Source organism: Lepus europaeus, chromosome 10 (assembly GCF_033115175.1).
Source record: "Lepus europaeus isolate LE1 chromosome 10, mLepTim1.pri, whole genome shotgun sequence".
In the NCBI taxonomy this organism is placed as follows: domain Eukaryota; kingdom Metazoa; phylum Chordata; class Mammalia; order Lagomorpha; family Leporidae; genus Lepus; species Lepus europaeus.
Window position 1 is genome coordinate 4,776,756 of NC_084836.1, and position 16,048 is coordinate 4,792,803.

At 66.7% G+C, this 16,048-nt stretch overlaps 1 protein-coding gene across 1 annotated transcript in view; it reads right to left on the reverse strand.

Annotated features, from left to right (window-relative positions):
* MPPED1 (metallophosphoesterase domain containing 1) overlaps nucleotides 1-16,048 on the reverse strand; it is a 48,081-nt gene that overhangs the window by 432 nt on the left and 31,601 nt on the right. Inside the window, exons 3-5 of the mRNA XM_062201924.1 lie at nucleotides 13,043-13,268; nucleotides 1,780-1,895; nucleotides 588-701 (exon numbers count right to left, since the gene is read on the reverse strand). Coding sequence (XP_062057908.1) covers nucleotides 588-701; nucleotides 1,780-1,895; nucleotides 13,043-13,268 — 456 coding nt within the window. The remainder of the gene's footprint in view (nucleotides 1-587; nucleotides 702-1,779; nucleotides 1,896-13,042; nucleotides 13,269-16,048) is intronic.

Here is a 16,048-nt window from a genome sequence, read left to right on the forward strand (position 1 = left end):
CTCTGGGGCCTCATCTTCCCTCTCCAGTGGCACAGGGTCCCAGGCCACAGCACGGAGCTGTCTGCCCCTCCCCTCCCCTGACTGCTCTGCCCCATGCCTGTGGGTGATGGGGCTGGGCTCCATCCCCGCCCCCCATGCTCTGCACCCCATCCCACCCCCACCATGCGCCTCCCAGCAGGCCTTAGGGGAGGGGAAAGCAGCCTCCGGTGAGGGGGCCTGAGGTCTCCCAGGGGCACACAGGCAGGACCGGGCCGCCCCGCCCACCAGGCGAAGAGGGCAGCCCCAGCCCCGGAAGGGAATCATCTATGCCACTAAGGCGTCTCAGGCAGGCCTGCCCCCTGCGTTTATTAAGCACCTACTGTATGCCAGACCCTGAGGCTGAAACAACAAGGTGTTCTCACCACACGGTCCCAATGTCGCCCACACCCACGACTCCCTAGACCAGAGGCACCGCAGAGTTAGGGGGCTGCAGGGAGCACACCCTGAACCCGACGCCTGGAGGAGTTGCCTCCCTCCTCCTCCCCTCCTGATGGACAGGGAATCGGGCTCTTTCCCCCAGCCCGCCCAGGCCCCTCCCCGACACCGACCTTCGTGGATGTGGCCGAAGACGTGCAGCCGCGGCTGGACGCGCCTCTGCACCGTGTTCAGCAGCTCCACGCAGCCCACACGCTGCATCTTCTTGGGGACCCAGTCCAGGAAGCCTGTGCCGGAGAGAGCAGGGGCCAGGGCCAGTCCCCCGAGGGCCCAGCCTCAGGACCCAGGCCAGGGCACAGCTCTCCCCAGCCCCCGACAAACTGCAAACCCTGCCCTGCCTCTCCCTCCTCCGGAGGCTGCACTGAGGGGTGTGGGCCAGGCACCCACCCATTGCAGAGACTAGCAAACTGAGGTTGGAGAGGGCCAGGGCCCCCAGGGGCCGAGAGCAGAGCCTCCGACACACAGCCTCACACACGTGGCCTGCACCTGTCTACCACCAGGCTCCCGCAGCCGCTGTGCGGCCTGGTCCCAGGCTCTGTCTCCTTCCTGGAGTCAGGAGCTTCGTGTTGTGAACTTTGTTAGAGCAAGAGCGTGCGCGCCCATCCGCCAGCTGCCTCCTCAAATGCCTGCCACAGCGGGGCCGGGGCGGCCTGAGCCAGGAGCCTGGAGCTCCATCCGGGGCTCTGTGTGGGTGGCAGGGCCCCAGCTATTGACTGTGCTGGGACTGGAAGCTTCCCAGCCCGGCTTGGAGCGTCAACCTCCAGGCCGAGCTCCCCGGGCCCTGCCCTCTTGCGGGGGCTCTGAGGACCCTCTCTTGGAAGCCCCCGGGCAGCATCCCCTATCCACTCCTGCGAGGCCGGGGCAGGCATGGCGTGGGTCTGGGTCAAGTCCCGGTGCAGAGGCTGCTCTGGGCTACACCGCTGGGGTTCGCCCTTCTCCCACGGACTGAGGGAGCCACGGAGGGAGGCGTGGCCTCACCACTGCCCCAGGACTCCCTCCTACTGCTGAGAGTGGACAGGCTGGGGCCGGTGGGGCGGCCACAGGGGTCCTCGCAGGGAGAAGACACTGCCCGGGGCCAAAGCAGGGTTCAGGGTGGTGAAGTCGAGCGAGCTGGGAGCTGCTGCTGTGGAAAGCGGGGGCTGGAGCCGGGGAAGCCCCCAGGCCACCAGTGTGGATGAGGGTGAGGTGGCGGGGCCGGGGACCCACAGCCCTGGCGCCGGCTGCCTGTGAGAACCGCAGCGGTGAGGCGTCCGGCCCCCTGCCCACCCACGCACCTAGGACAGGAGGAGCGAGAGCCCTTCTTACCCAGCGGCGGGCCGTGCGTGACCAGGACGTCCACGCCCTCGGGGATGAGGTTCCACTTCTCCAGCAGGGCCTGTCCCCGCGGGAGGTTGAAGCCCCAGCCATAGAACCAGGGCTGCCTGGAGGAGAAGTGCAGGCGGTCAGGGAGTGGCTCGGTGGCCGCAGGAGCGGCCGGGAAGGGGCCAGCGCGGACGCTCCTTCCCAGCGCCTCGGCCCAGAGCTAACCGATCCGCACCGCCGGTTCCGCGGTGAGGGCAGGGGAGAGGATGTCCAGAGGGTTCCCCTGTGTGTGAATCAGCGAGCCTTGAGAGCCACTCACGGGGAGACAGCTGGACCAAGCTACGCGACACCACCGCACCTCCACGGCTCTCAGCCGTGCCAGCCCGGAGAAGCCACGTGGCCGGGGTCTCTGTCATGTGCTACGACGAGCATCAGAATCATCTCTGTGGTCCCAGGTGCCACACTTGTGTGACCCCGTAGCCCCGCCCCCACCACAGCTGCCCCCTAGCGCCCACGAGGTGGGCAGTGCCTTCCGGAGGAGCTTAGTGCCTTGATAAAACAGGCCCGCCCTCCCTCCCCGCAGGGACACAGGGAAGGCGCTGTCGGCACCGTGGTCTGCCCCCTCCCCGGCAGGCTCCCACAAGGACGGAGACCAGCGCCATTACCGTCCCGAGTCACGAGGTCCCCTAGTGACTCTGACCTCACTCAGAAATGGGGTCTTGGCAGGAGGTCGGGTTACAGCGAGGCCACATCTGATGGAGGTGGGGGTCGTGTACCCCAGACACAGGCAGAGATCGGGCCCTGTGGGACATGACCCTGACCAGGGAACCCCGGAGCTGGGAGGCGACACCAAGCCGATGGCCCCACGGGAGCCCACACCAGAGGAACCCCCAGCCCTGACTCCCATCAACTTCTGGCCTCCAGGGCTGCGAGTGAACCCCGCACCCTAATGCAGCCACCACCCCAGGGAAAGGCTGGCCACAAAGGTGTCCCCTCCGGCCTATGGCTGGGGACACTGAGGACCTGGGGGGAAACGAGGGAGGGCGGAGCCACAACCCTGGCCGCCCTCACTCCCCCTCCCCATCAGAGCCCCTCCTGAGAGTGCCACCTGGGGAAGGGGTCTTCCAGTGTGGTTCGGGGACCCTAGGCTCGGAGACCCCAGCACGAGGCCCGCCTGCGGCTGGTGACGGCCCCTGCCGGCTCGGCTCCAGCTCTTGGTCCCAGCATGCTCCGCGCCCCAGGCTGAGCCGAGCGGGTTCCGCCCATCAGTGGTTCTGGTGCTGCCTTCCCCACACAACTCCATTTCTCAATCTAATCACTGACAAGGCGGGGCGTGCCCTCCCCGGTGTGGGGAGGCGGCGTCTGCTCGTTCCCATGAGCCGCTGGGAGAGAGACCACGTGTGTGGAGGTAAGGGCACAGCCCACAGGCTATGGGAGACCCCACAGACCCCGGCTCCAGCCCCAGGGCACCTCTGCCCATCCCAGCTCCCACCTCTGGGAGTGGCGGTCTCCAGCCTGCTTCCAGGACACACAGGACTTCAACCCCCGACCCCACCAGCCCTGGGCGCCCCACTTCCCAGAGTCCCCCACAGCCTGACCTCACCACTGTGGCCGTCGGGCACAGCTCCCCCTGCCAGCCCCACCTCCATTCCCCCCCTCTGACCTGTGGGGCCGTGAGAACAGCGAGCCCGCCTGCCCGCAGGATGGGAAGGGAGGTGAAGGCGGAGGTTCACGTCTCCCAGCCTCAGCCTCCTGCCCTGTAGAATGGGTTGATGAGGCCCCCAGAGCTTAGCCCACAAGGGCAGGGAGAGCCTGGGGTACCCCATGGCTGGACCCGGGGCGGGTGGGGGGTGTAGAGGCGAGAGGAGCAGCCTGCAGCTCCTGGGGATGCACCTTGTGAACGCCCAGGGCCCCAGCCACCCTGGGCAGTGCTCGCTTGCGCGAGGACCAGGGGAGCAGGCAGAAGTGCATCGGGGGACAGGAGTCTTGGGACGGGGGCCCTCCTCGTGGGTGGTGGCCTCGCAGGCGGCCTCCAGCCCTGTCCCGTGTCTGTGGGAACAGCCAGTAGGCATGGGTCAACTAGAGGGTCCCTCCTTCGGGGAGAGCCCAGCCAACCCAGGGCTGGTGGTGAGATGACCCCACCCGTCCAGTGAGACCCTTCATCCTGCTCCCCATGGGATCAGCCCTGATCCAGCTGCCCCACCCACCCATGACCAGAGCCCCACGAACACCTGGGAGGTTCCCCGAGAGCCACCTGTGGCGCCTGGACCCAGCACCCTGACACCTGCCCCGTGTCCAGGGCGCCTGACCACGCCGGGCAGCGGGTGGAGCGGGATCCCAGCGAGCTGGGGAGGCGGCTCCGTCTTCCCGCTCTGAAGTAACCGTCGGAATAATTTTCTTACAGAATGATGGTTGCCATGACAACCGGAGCAAATTTTCCTTTTCTGAAACAGATGTCTCATTTAGTTGAAAATTAGAATGTGAGCAAACCCATGGGAAAATTAATTCAAACTTAACAGCGCTGAGTGCAACGCGAGCGCGCCGAGGTTAACCCCTTAACGGCTTCCTGCGTGCCCAGGGCAGCCGGGAACCCAGCCCAATTAAGCCCTCCCCTGGCCATCGTTCCCGGTTCCCCCGGAAGCACCTGCGGAAGATGCCGGAAGCAAGGCCTCCCCGAGTCCCCTGGCAGGGGTCAGAGCGCGCAGCCTGGGGCGAGGCGGCCTGCGGGGTGCCCCAGGTGGGACTGAGCCCAGTGCCCCACAGGTGGGGAGGGAGGGTCTCCGTGGAGGGTATGTGGAGGGGACACCCACACAGGCACAGCTCCACCCACTCACCCGGGGGCACTGCACAAGGACACAGAGGCCCACGACGAAGACACGCCCCCAACACCGCAGGGCCCCATCTCAGAGAGCGGCCAAGGACACCCAGGCAGCAGGAGGGACGCGGACGGGCGCTCCAGCCCATGGCCTCCCACCTGCTCCTCCTGAGCCTGTGTCTCGCCCGTGGTCCCACACGGGACCCGCACGCCCTCCACAGCTCCTGCTGCCCCCGGGATGAGCCCAGACCTTAGGCCCTTAGGGCCAGGTCCTGCTCAGACCCCCGCCGGCTCAAACGCCCTTCCGGGCCTCCCTCAGCGTCCACAACCCGTTCTTCATGTAGGCTGGGCCCAAAGGCTGCCTCTTCCCATGAGCCACCCCCGGTGCCCCCCTCTCCCCCCACGGCCCTGCTGCAGGCCCGTCACGTCTGTCCCCCACTCCCTGCTGCTGGGCTCAGGTGTCCATGGATGACAGGGCCAGCAGGTGCCCTCCAGGACAGGCTGGGCGGGGTGGGGGTACCCACAGCCCCTCCTCTCCGCACCCTCTGGGCCGGAGCCCTGACTCCCTTATTCAAGGACAAGCACACAGGGACCCTGGCCGTCGGCTGAGCTGCCCAGGAGGGTGAGGCCTCCGAGGTGACGCCCCGTGACGCTCACTCCTCTGCACTGGAGCCTGACCCCCGGCAGCCCGGCCCTGCCTCGCCAGTCCCTGGGGGGCGGCCATGGTGCCCAGTGCCACCGCCTCTGCTGCCTGCGTGGGCTGCTGCCCACGGCACCACAGCCGCCCACAGCGGGGATGACCAGGGCTGCGCCTCTCCCCCTCCCCGTGGCCTGGTCCAGCACAAACTGCCTCCGAGTGCAGCCCTGGGCCCCCTCCCCCGCAGGGGTGACAGCTTCGCTGCAGAGTGGGGCAGCGACGCCTTCCAGCCACCCTGAGCTGCAGAAGAGCCTGGCCAAGGACCCCCGAGAGGGTCCCCGGTGAGGGTGAACCCAGCATAGGCCCCAAGGACCCCCGAGAGGGTCCCCGGTGAGGGTGAACCCAGCATAGGCCCCAAGGCCCTCCCCAGCCGCCCAGTCCCATTCCCCAAGCAAGCTCAGGGCTGCGCCAAGACCAAACCGTGCTGCACCGACTCCCATCTCCTGGGGGCGTCCCACCCCCTGCGAGCCCACCCTGCCACCCGCCCAGCTCTGCCTGCATCTCCCCAGGCTGCTGGGCACCGGGGTGCCGGCTCCCCTGTCCCGACGGCTGCCTGCGAGGGGGCACGGTGTCCCAGAAGCCTGAGTCGCACACGGTGCGGGGCACACAGCCGTGCCAGCGAGCAGTGGAGCCGGGGAGCGGGGGCCGAGTTGTTCCTAATGAATCCCCCACCAGCGTGCGGAGCCATTCGTCTTTTGTTTGCTGGGGTTGGGCAACAGGGAGAAGGCAGCCGATGCGTTCAAACATGAATCTCCAAGAGGAGCGCACGTGTGTGCGAGAGCCTTCTGCGTGGAGAACACAGGGACGCGAAACAGAGCCCTCCGGACCGGGCTGGAGCGGGCCAGAGACACGCTGTGCACGTGGACACGTGTGTGGACACACATGTGAACATGTGAATGCATGTGCGCCGTCTGGACGTGTCAGCGTGGATATGTGTGATCATGCATGTGTGTGCGCGTCTCTGCTGTAAGGGTGTACACCTGTGTGCTTGTGTGGTGGCTGTGCACATGCGGTGTGCATACGTGAGTGTGTGCTGTTTGCACACATGCCCAGGTGTGTGTGTGTGGACAGCAGCAGCATAGCCAGGCCTCGGGCCTGAGCGGCCCCTGCCCTCCATGGAGGACACTGCTGGGTCCCTCGGGACAGCCCCTGGTCCCCCGGGAGGCCTGAGGCTCAGCAGGGCGCCCAGCAGTCCTGGGGCTGGAGGCGGGAGGGACACAAACACGGCTGCTGCCTGCAGCGCCCCCACCCCGCTGCACACTCAGGGCCAGGAACCCCGGCTCCCAGGGCCCGCCCCTCCTGGATCCCCAGCCCAGTGGGGGCTACCAAGGGCTGGGCCGCTGCGGCCGCTGCCCCGGACACAGCCAGTCCACCCCAGCTGCAGCCTGGCGCTGCCTCTCCCCAGAGCTGAGCCCTGGCCCAGGCACGCGACGACCAAGCCTCGCCTGCCCCATCCGCACTCGGGAGGGAAACGACCCCGCGCCCCCCCCCCCGCCTGAGGGTGCTGGGGAGGCCGCAGCCGTGACCCCATGGGAACGCGGGAGACAGGGAGCCCCTCGGCGGCCAGCAGACAGGAGGCCTCAGAGTCCCCGGGCACCTGCACCCGGAGAGATCACCCCCTCTCGACCACAGGGCTCGGGTGCTCCGCCTGGGAGAGCACAACCCCGACCCCCAGCCTCAAGCCAGGGGTTGTCAGTGACACTGGGCCATGTCACATGGGGGGCCCCTGCCGGGAGCACCCACAAGCCCCCGGAAGGGCACCCCAAAGCCAGCCTGCCCAGGATGCCCCAGGCCCAGCCCGCTGCACACAAACCCGCAGGTCAACAGGACAGCGCGCAAGACCCACAGGGGGCCTCAAAGTCAGCCTTTGCCAAAAGCCAGCCGCGGGGATCCCGGGACCCGGCCCCCACGGGGAGGCAGCAGGGCGGCCCCAGCCCCTTCCCAAGTCCGCCGCCTCAGCTCGGATTCCTTCTTTCCCTACAGCAGCAGCGCCGAGGCAGATGGACGAGCTGCGTGCCAACTTCACTCTCCCTCACTCCTGTTTTTTTCCTTTTCCAAATCAAGGCCGTTTTGAGTTAAATGAGAACAAAAAATGCATCCAAAACCCATAAATGAACGCGGTATGTATATGGGATTTTTTTTTTTTAACACTTGGGATCTCACAGCAGCCGAGTTCTTCCTCTCTCTCCCGCCCCCGCCTCTGAGCCGCAATCCGCCAAGGCCCCGTGCGGGGGACCACAGGGACCACGGAGGGCTGCCCGGGCCCTGAGCTCCTGGCGCCCAGGGAGGGGCCCTGGTGGGGCCTCATTCCTGCCTGGTGCCGTGCACCCAGGGGGCTTGGGCGTGCCGGGAGGGTGGGAGGGGGTGAGGCCAGAGCCCACTGCACAGACCCACAAGGGGGAGGCGGAGGGAGCTGGGGGCCGAGCGTGGGTGGCAGCCTGGGAGGGGCAGACCCAGGAGGAACAGGCCACTCCGGGGTTTCCGCTGAGCCCCACTGCCTGCCTCCCACCTCTGTTCACTCCCCCAACAAGCGCGGCCCATGACGAGCCGGCCACCGTCCCACGTTCTGGAGTTGGGTCCATGGAAAAAAGAGGTGTAGGACCCCAGCCGCAGGGGGCCTCCAGTGCCCCAGCAGGACAAAGCAGCATTGGAGGGAGGGAGGGGGGAAGGGAGGGAGGGCAGGTGCCCGTGGGAGCAACAGAGGTGGCGGTGCAGAGCCACGAGGGCGAGTGGTGTCCCCGGGAGGAGCCCCGGACGGGACCCCTACCTCATGCCACCACGCGGCCATCGCTGGCTCATGCAACATCCCAACAGAGAAGCAAACCTCCATGACTCCAGGGAGGGTGGGCACACGGACGCCAGGGCCACGGAGGGGTGTGGGGGGCACTCGTGTGTATTGACAGGAGCCCCCGGGAGAGGCCGGAACACGCGTGCACTCGGCCACAGAGGCCTCCCAGCGGCCACGAGCGGGGGGGGCCCTCAGCGCCACCGGTCAGAATGAATGAGTACTGTGTGTGTGTTTACACGTGTGGAACATGCGTGTATTGTCTGAGTGCACGTGGGGGGCAGGTGTGTGAGTAGGTGTGAGCACCATGTATCTGTTGTTTATGAGTACGCGTGATTGAATGTTGTCTGTGCATGTATGCGTGTGAGTACTGTGCGTGTGCATTACCTGTGCGCATGGGTGGGTGCTGCACATGTGTGTATGTGTGGGTGTCGTCTGTGCGTGTGTGTGAGCCTGAGCGTGAGTGCTGTACGTGTATCAGTGTCTGTGTGTGGGGTGAAGCCACACCCAGCAGCACGTATCTGCACGCTACAAGAACGCTGGGAGGCAGACATTCGGCCGCCGCTGGTTCCCGAAGACGCCCGCACCCCGCGTGGGGGCACCGAGTTCGTCCTCAGCTCCCGCGCCAGCAGTGCAGACCCTGGGGCAGCCGCGAGGGTCCCTGCCTCCGCCCACGGGGGGCGCGGCTGCACTGCCGGATGCGGGGAGTGAACCAGCGAGTGAGACGGCTTGCTCGCTCTCCCCCCTCCCCACCGCCAGCTCCCTCAGCCTGGACTTGACAACCGGTCTCAGGAGCCGCCGCGGGGACGAACAGGAACGCGCCGAGCAGCCCCGAGCTGGTGCCTGGCTGCGCGGCCGAGGTGTCCTGGCTACGGGCACCTGCGCTCCTGGACCACGGGCCCAGACCTGCTCCCCCCGGGGCTGTGCAGGGCCCCCCAGCGGGCAGGACTGGCGGCTGTGGGGGCCTCAGGGCCACCCGGACAGACACTGGGGCCAGGAGAGCCGAGGCGCAGCTCCAGAGCTCACAAAGCCAACGGCAGAAGCTGTGTTGGTGGCACCTGCCCACTCTGGCCTGCTGGGGCTCGTGCTTAGTGCCACGGCCAGCCTGGGTGCTCTGGGCCCAGGCAGTGCACCGGCACGTCCCTGTCCCCAGCAAGACCTGCAGCTGCGGGCAGAGGTGCCTGCTAAGGGGGAGGGCGACAAAGACACCGGGCCCCTCCCCGGCACACCCCTCACGGTGGGCAGCTCACCACTAGCTAAGGCCACACACGGCCTCCCCGGGCACCTGCTGCCCAGGGGAGAAGCTGCCTCTTGTCCCTGCTAAGGCCGCAGGGACCAGGCATGCCCCTTGGCCCTCTCAGCCCTGCCCGGCTGCCCTGAAGTCACCCCAGAGCTAGTGTGGATTCCATCCCCGACCCCCGCCCACAGTGCAGCCGCGCCACTTAGGCCGTAGACGACATTGCCTGGTGCCACGTGCCAGCCAATATGCTAAGGGCAGGGGGCAGCAGGAGGGAAATCCCAGACATCCGAGTTTAATCCCGACCACAGCAGCTGTGCCACCTGCACCCTGCCATGGGCGCCATATGCCCGGGCGGCTGGTGCCGCAGAGCTGTGCCCCCAGCCCAGCCCCGCAGACAGCTGGGGTACACGGCCCCCACATGGCCCAGCTGACCCCGGGCAGAGCTGCTGGCCGGGTCAGCGGCTTTCTAGGGGGCTGCTTACCACCCCTGCCACTTGTGTGGCTTCTCGGAGCACCCCCCGGGGACGCCAGCCACTGAGGGTCCCTCTCCACCAAGGGGACCCCCACAGGGCAGTGTCCCTCCCTCCTTGGCCACCTGTCAGCCCGCCCGGGATCCGGGGCGCTCAGTGGCAGGGCTGCGGCCTGACTGCCGTGCCGGGGCCCACCCATCGTGCCGGATGTGGGCCAGGAACACAGATGGTGCTGCCCAGGACCCAGGAGACAGGGGTCACCTTGGCCACTGGCCTGGGCTCCCACAGCTCCATGGCTTCCAAGGAAGACATCATCAATGCATTGCGTGAGCACGGGGGCTGCAGCCCACCCTCCCTGACTCCCGCAGAGTGGGCGGGGTCCACAGGGAGGCCAGGGTCCGAGCCCCACCTTGCTCGGACCCCAGTGGAGTCCTCCGGCACAGTCTCCTTCCAGGGGACAAGGAAGAAGCCGCCTGGGGTGGGCCGGAGGGGAGGGCTGGGGCCGAGCATCCAGGGATCCCGCCCCAGCCCAGCCCAGGCCCTGCCTCCCAGGCCGTGGCCCCCTACCTAGGGTCCCGGAAGCCACACCCCACTCTGCAGCCCTCAGGCTGCCCCAGGGCCCCCCACGCCTGGGGGCGCCCACCTGAGCTGCTGCCACAACCACGCCTCTCCCCAGCCCCCACCTCGGGGCTCTGACCACACCTGTCTGTCCACATCACATCCTGAGGCCGGCACTCGCTCACCCTCCACCACCGAGTTAGTCACAGGAGCTCGGCACCCTCACATGCACCCCCAGGCCCTGCCAGGGTCACGGCCTGGCCCGGGGAGGCGCCTGGGACAGCGCACTGATGACTCCGGCCCGCGGCAAACCTGGGTGAGCCTCATGCCTGCCTGGGCCTCTGCCTGCCCCGCTGTGGAATGGGCTAGCGGCAGACCCTGGTGTGTAGCTGGGATGGAGCTGCCCCCACCGCCACCCCAGGAGCACGCCGATAACCACACAACCAGCCAGTGGCCTCCCTCCCGGCCAGACCGTCCCCTGGGCAGCCCCACTACACCAGCAGTCCTGTCCCCCCCACACACACAGGGGCCAGAGCGGCTGTGTCACTGACCCACAGGCACCCAGCAGAGGAGAGGCCGTGCCCCGACCTGAGAGGGACGCAGTGGCCGCGGGGACAGGTGTCGCAGACCACAGGTCCGGGGGCAGGGTGGCCACCAGCACCGCTCAGGACCGATGGCCTGGCATCACGGAAGTAGGTGCAGGCGAGCAGTGGACTCGTCCAGCCAGCGAGCCCTGCTCTCACCCACCGCCACCTGCTCCCAGCCCCCGGCACCTGAGCCACACCAGGGGAGCCCCGCGGGATGCCAGTTCCAGGCCTGCACGGGGTAGGTGAGTGGGAGTGGGGAGCACCTGCCACTCAGCCCACAGCACCAACCCCAGTGCACCTCGCACCCAGGTCTAAGGCCCAGCCGGGAGGGGAGAGGCCAGAGCTGCCCACCGTGAGAGCCACCAGGGCAAAAGGGGGACCCCACGGCGGCTCACGCTCACAGCACAGGGCGGACAGCGAGACTGGAGGCCTCTGCTGGGCCCACCACCAACCTTCAGGTCGTCCGTGTGCCCTGGGGGGAGGCGGGCGGGACCTGGGTGACGCCTATCAGCCCTCCTTCCCAGCCATGCTGCGTCCCACATTGCAGGCTCCGGGCGAGGCCAGGTGAGGACACACGAGGACGCCCATGGCCAGGTCCCCCCAAGGCGAGCGGGCGGCGCTGTCAGCCCACTGGCACAGGAGAGGGCCGAGGCACAGAGGGCCAAGTGGCTTACCGGGGGTCACATGGCTCTGACAGGCAGGGCTAGGATTTGAACTCCAAAGCCACACTCCTAACCACAAGGCAGAGGCCAAGGCCTGGCATGGAGCACCCCCACCCCTCACCCTACAGACCCCACCCCGGGCGCTCCAGCTCGCTCATGCCCCTGCTCACGACAGCCCCCCTCTGCGAACGCGCCCTCCTGGCCTGCTCCCTGGACGCCTCTGCTCTGCTCGTCCTGGGAGCCGATAGCAGGTGCCCCGGGGCTCAGGGGACAAGGGCAGCCTGGCACCCGCCCCTTCCCCTCCATTCCACAAGGGGCCCTGGCGGGATGGGACAATAGTCTCCAGACAGGTGGCCACCATGCGGCTCAACCAGGGCAGCCCGGGGCGTTTGCCAGCTGCGCCGTGGTGCAGCCGCTCTCCCTGAAGTCCCCAGATGTCCACAGAGGCCCCCGGCCTCCCGCTGGCTGTGCAGCCTCAGGCTCCTGTCCCCCCACCTCCTCCAGGGAGCCTCCTGGATCAAGCCACCCTGGCGAGCGTCTGTGCGCTCCTCCTCTCACGTCTACCCCGCCGACCTGCACTGGGCCTTCCCTGGCTGCCACTGGCTGGGCCTGCAAGGGCTAGGCAGCGTGTCCATCTGTGAACCGGGGCACGAGGTCAGCCCGTACAGGGCCGAGCAAGGATCGGAGACGAAGCTTCACAGCCTTTAGCCCACAGCCCCGCTCAGAGTTAACTGCCCGGAAGTAACCTGCTGCCGTCACCAGCGTCACCATCACCAACATCCACCACATCATCATCACTACGACCACCCACACCATCGACCCCACGATCACCACAATCGCCACCGAGCTCACCACCGCCACCATCACCGTGACGGTCACCCCACCCACACCATCGACCCCACGATCACCACCAACCTCCCCACCGCCACCACCCCGGCTCCTGCACACACGGTGACTGTCCCATGGGACAGCCAGGTCCTGTTCTGTTAGCCCCACCCGGCCAGGCGAGCTGACACCGATCAGCCGGCGTCCCCGACACACGAGTTAAACAGCTTCTGTCCCTCACGGTGAACCAGGCTTCGAGCCACCCCTGAAGGTTCCAACCATCACCACCCCCCACACCCCACCCCCAATGCCCCGTTTCTGCCAGAGGGGGGCGGTGAGCGAGAAAGAAGACAGGCAGCGGGGAAGACCCCAGCCCCACAGGATAACATAGCAGGGGTGTGGTCGGATCCCGGCCCGCCCCTCCCCAGCTATGGGACCTACAGCCAGGTCCTGGCCAGCTCTGGGCCTCGGCGTCGCCCCCTGCAGGAGGACACAGGTGCCCACCTGCGTGGGACACTGGCTCGTGGCTGGTCTCCTCCAGGCAGCCCAGGGCCGGGGCGGCAGGTGCACACAGACCAACCCGGAGCAGAGCCCCTACGGCGCCGCGCCCCGCCCCCACGCACTCACCAGGGGGCGCCGTAGACCCTGAAGCCGCGCACCGTGACCTCAGAGTCCTGCAGGTAGACGCAGTTGGTGAGCAGCGACTGCACGTTCTCGTAGTTCTCAGGCTTCAGCTTGGACACGGACGGGAAGTAGTAGAAGTCCTGCTTGATGAGGTCGGCCATGAACTCCTGGTCGAAGGTCAGCTCGTGGTTGCCGGCGATCACGATCTTGTACTCGTAGGGCAGGCTGCCTGCGGGCGGCACACACAGGGCGCTGCAGGCCCTTCCCGGCGCCCCGCCCACCCCGGCCAGCCGGCCCCGCCAAGGTCCAGGGCAGGAGACCCGCGTGGGACCCCGGCCCAAGGCCCCGGCCCCCCACCGTCTGGTCCCCGGCCTCGGCAGCCTCCACGTTCCCAGAGGAACCGGAACTCTCTGCAGATACAGCCCGAGCCTCTGCAGATGCCACGTGGGAATTACAGTGCCCGCCCTGCCAGCGCCAGCTCGGAACCCAAACAGGTCTAACGCAGGCAAAACTGAACCTCGGCATGGACCCCGAGGAGCTGACCAACCGAGGCGCCGAGACCCCCGCCGCTCCTCCTCCACGGCAGGCGTCTCCTTCTCTGGGGTCCCCCGAGCTGACGCCCCAAGCAGGAGGGACACTGCCCCCTCCCCATGGGCTCTGGGAGGAGAGGGGGGAATGAGGTCCCACCCCCACAGGCCAACCCCAGGCTGGCCCAGGTTACCCAGCGCCTCAGCCTAGGTCATCACCACCCACCCTGCCCCTCCCCGGCCCGAGCACCAGCCTGACCCCGGGCCCAGGCCCCTCCCGCCAGCCTCAGTCTCAACCCTGGGCTCCCACAGGCCCAGGAAGCTGCAATGACCCCTCTGGTGCGATCTGGATTAAACTCAAAGAATGACAGTGAACTTGGAGGCCCAGCGTGGGTGGCTGGTGGGCGAGGCAAGGGGTGTGTGAGGGTGCCCAGCAGCCCGGGGACCCTGTGAGGAAAATGGCGACATTCAGGGCTGGTGCTGTGGCATAGTGGGTAGAGCCACCACCTGCAACATTGGCATCCCATATGGGCGCCAGTTCAAGCCCCGGCTGCTCCACTTCCAATCTGGCTCCCTGCTAATGTGCCTGGGAAAGCAGTGGAAGACGGCCCAAGTGCTTGGGCCCCTGCACCCACATGGGAGACCCAGAACAAGCTCCTGGCTCCTGGCTTCGGCCTGGCCCAGCCCCAAATGTTGTAGCCATTTGGGGCACAAACTGGCAGATGGAAGACCTGTCTCTGAGCTCTCTACATAACTCTTTCAAAAAAATAAAAACCTTTAAAAACAAATGGCGAGGTTCCACGCGCCCGTCATCGGGAGGACACCGCGGCCGCCCAGGCGCACACGTGCACCCCACCAGGGCAGCGGCTGTGCCAGGCTCTGGGGACTTCCTCAGGGTAAGCCACAAGTCAGACCCAGCCCCGAGGGTCCCCGCAGGGGCAGCCAGAAGCCGGGGCGCCTGCGCCGTGCCCACTGAGGCTCCAGGAGATGGCGTATACTGCAGACCTGTGGCTAGGAGGGACAGAGCTGGACAGCACCCTCGCAAGGATGAGCCACAGAGCCTGGGAAGCCTGGGCCCCACCCCAACTCGGCCGCTCACCAGCTGCGCTGCTCGGCACTCCCGAGTTTGCTCCCCTGTGGAATGGGAATGCCCATCTGGCGAGTCTGCTCTGGTGTTACAGGATATCGACCGGAAATACACAGGAACCTTCATGGGGTTTGTGGATTTTATTTATATTATTTGAGAAAGAGACAGGGAGAGACAGAGAGAGGTCTCCCATCCGCTGGTTCACTCCCCAGATGGCCACAATGGCTGGAGCTGAGCTGATCCAAAGCCAGGAGCCAGGAGCTTCTTCTGAGTCTCCCACGGGGGTGCAGGGGCCCAAGCACTTGTGCCATCCTCCACTGCTTTCCCAGGCCATGGCAGAGAGCTGGATCGGAGGAGCAGCCGCCAGGACAAGGACTGACACCCATGTGGGAGGCCGGCGCTGCAGGCAGAGACAACCTGCTACACCGCAGCGCCGACCCGAGAACTCAGGAGCCAGTGCGGCGGTGCAGAGGGCAAAGCCACCAGCTGAGACCCTGGCCCCCACACAGGTGCAGATTCGAGTCCCGGCTGCCCCACTTCCAATCCAGCTCTCTGTTAACGTATCCTGGGAAAGCAGAAGATGGCCCGAGTCCTTGGGCCCCGGCACCCCCGTGGGAGACCCGGATAGGGTTTCTGGCTCCTGGCTTCAGCCTGGCCCAGCCCGGCTGTTGTGGCCATCTGGGGGCTAAACTAGCGATGGAAGACCTCTCTCTGTAACTTTCAAATAAAGAAAATAAATCTAAAATTCTGCTTCCCTGGACCAGATTTGCCCATATTTTGTTTGGCACATTTTTTAATTTGAATTTGTTGCCAGTGTTAAATATTTGAGATTCCCAGTAGAACGTCCCTCTTTGTTGTCTAAAGTTAAGTGTAACGTCCAGCCCTCCTAGCCCGAGTATGTGCGTCCCCTCTGGACGGGATGAAGGTGCCCAATTTGCCACAGCCTCCACCTGTCCCTACTGTCTCACACCAGGTCCACTTCACTTTGCTGAAGGTACTGCCCACTGCTGGGAGGTGTTCAGGTTTCTGGTCCCTGCAGGAGTGTCCCAGACACACAAAGGGAAGAGACCCCGCTTCTGGCCCAGGGGTGGCCCCACTGGTCCCTGTGGACAGGCCCTCCACACCCCTCCCACCTCCACCATGCTGTTGGGCTGCCTGTCCCCTGGAGAGCCAGCTCCAGGAACAGGAACGCCGGTGTGCATGGCGTGCCCTCCCCCCAGCAGGTGTGCCGGGAGCCAGGGCAGGGAAGCCTCCACCACACCGCTCAGGCCGCGCGGGTGACAGCAGGGAGGAGAGGCGGTGGAGGACAGAGCAGAGGCACGGCCGTTCCCTGGAGCCACCGTGGCACCACCGCATGCGAGCCAGAGAGCGCGACTGCCTGCGGGACCCCCCACC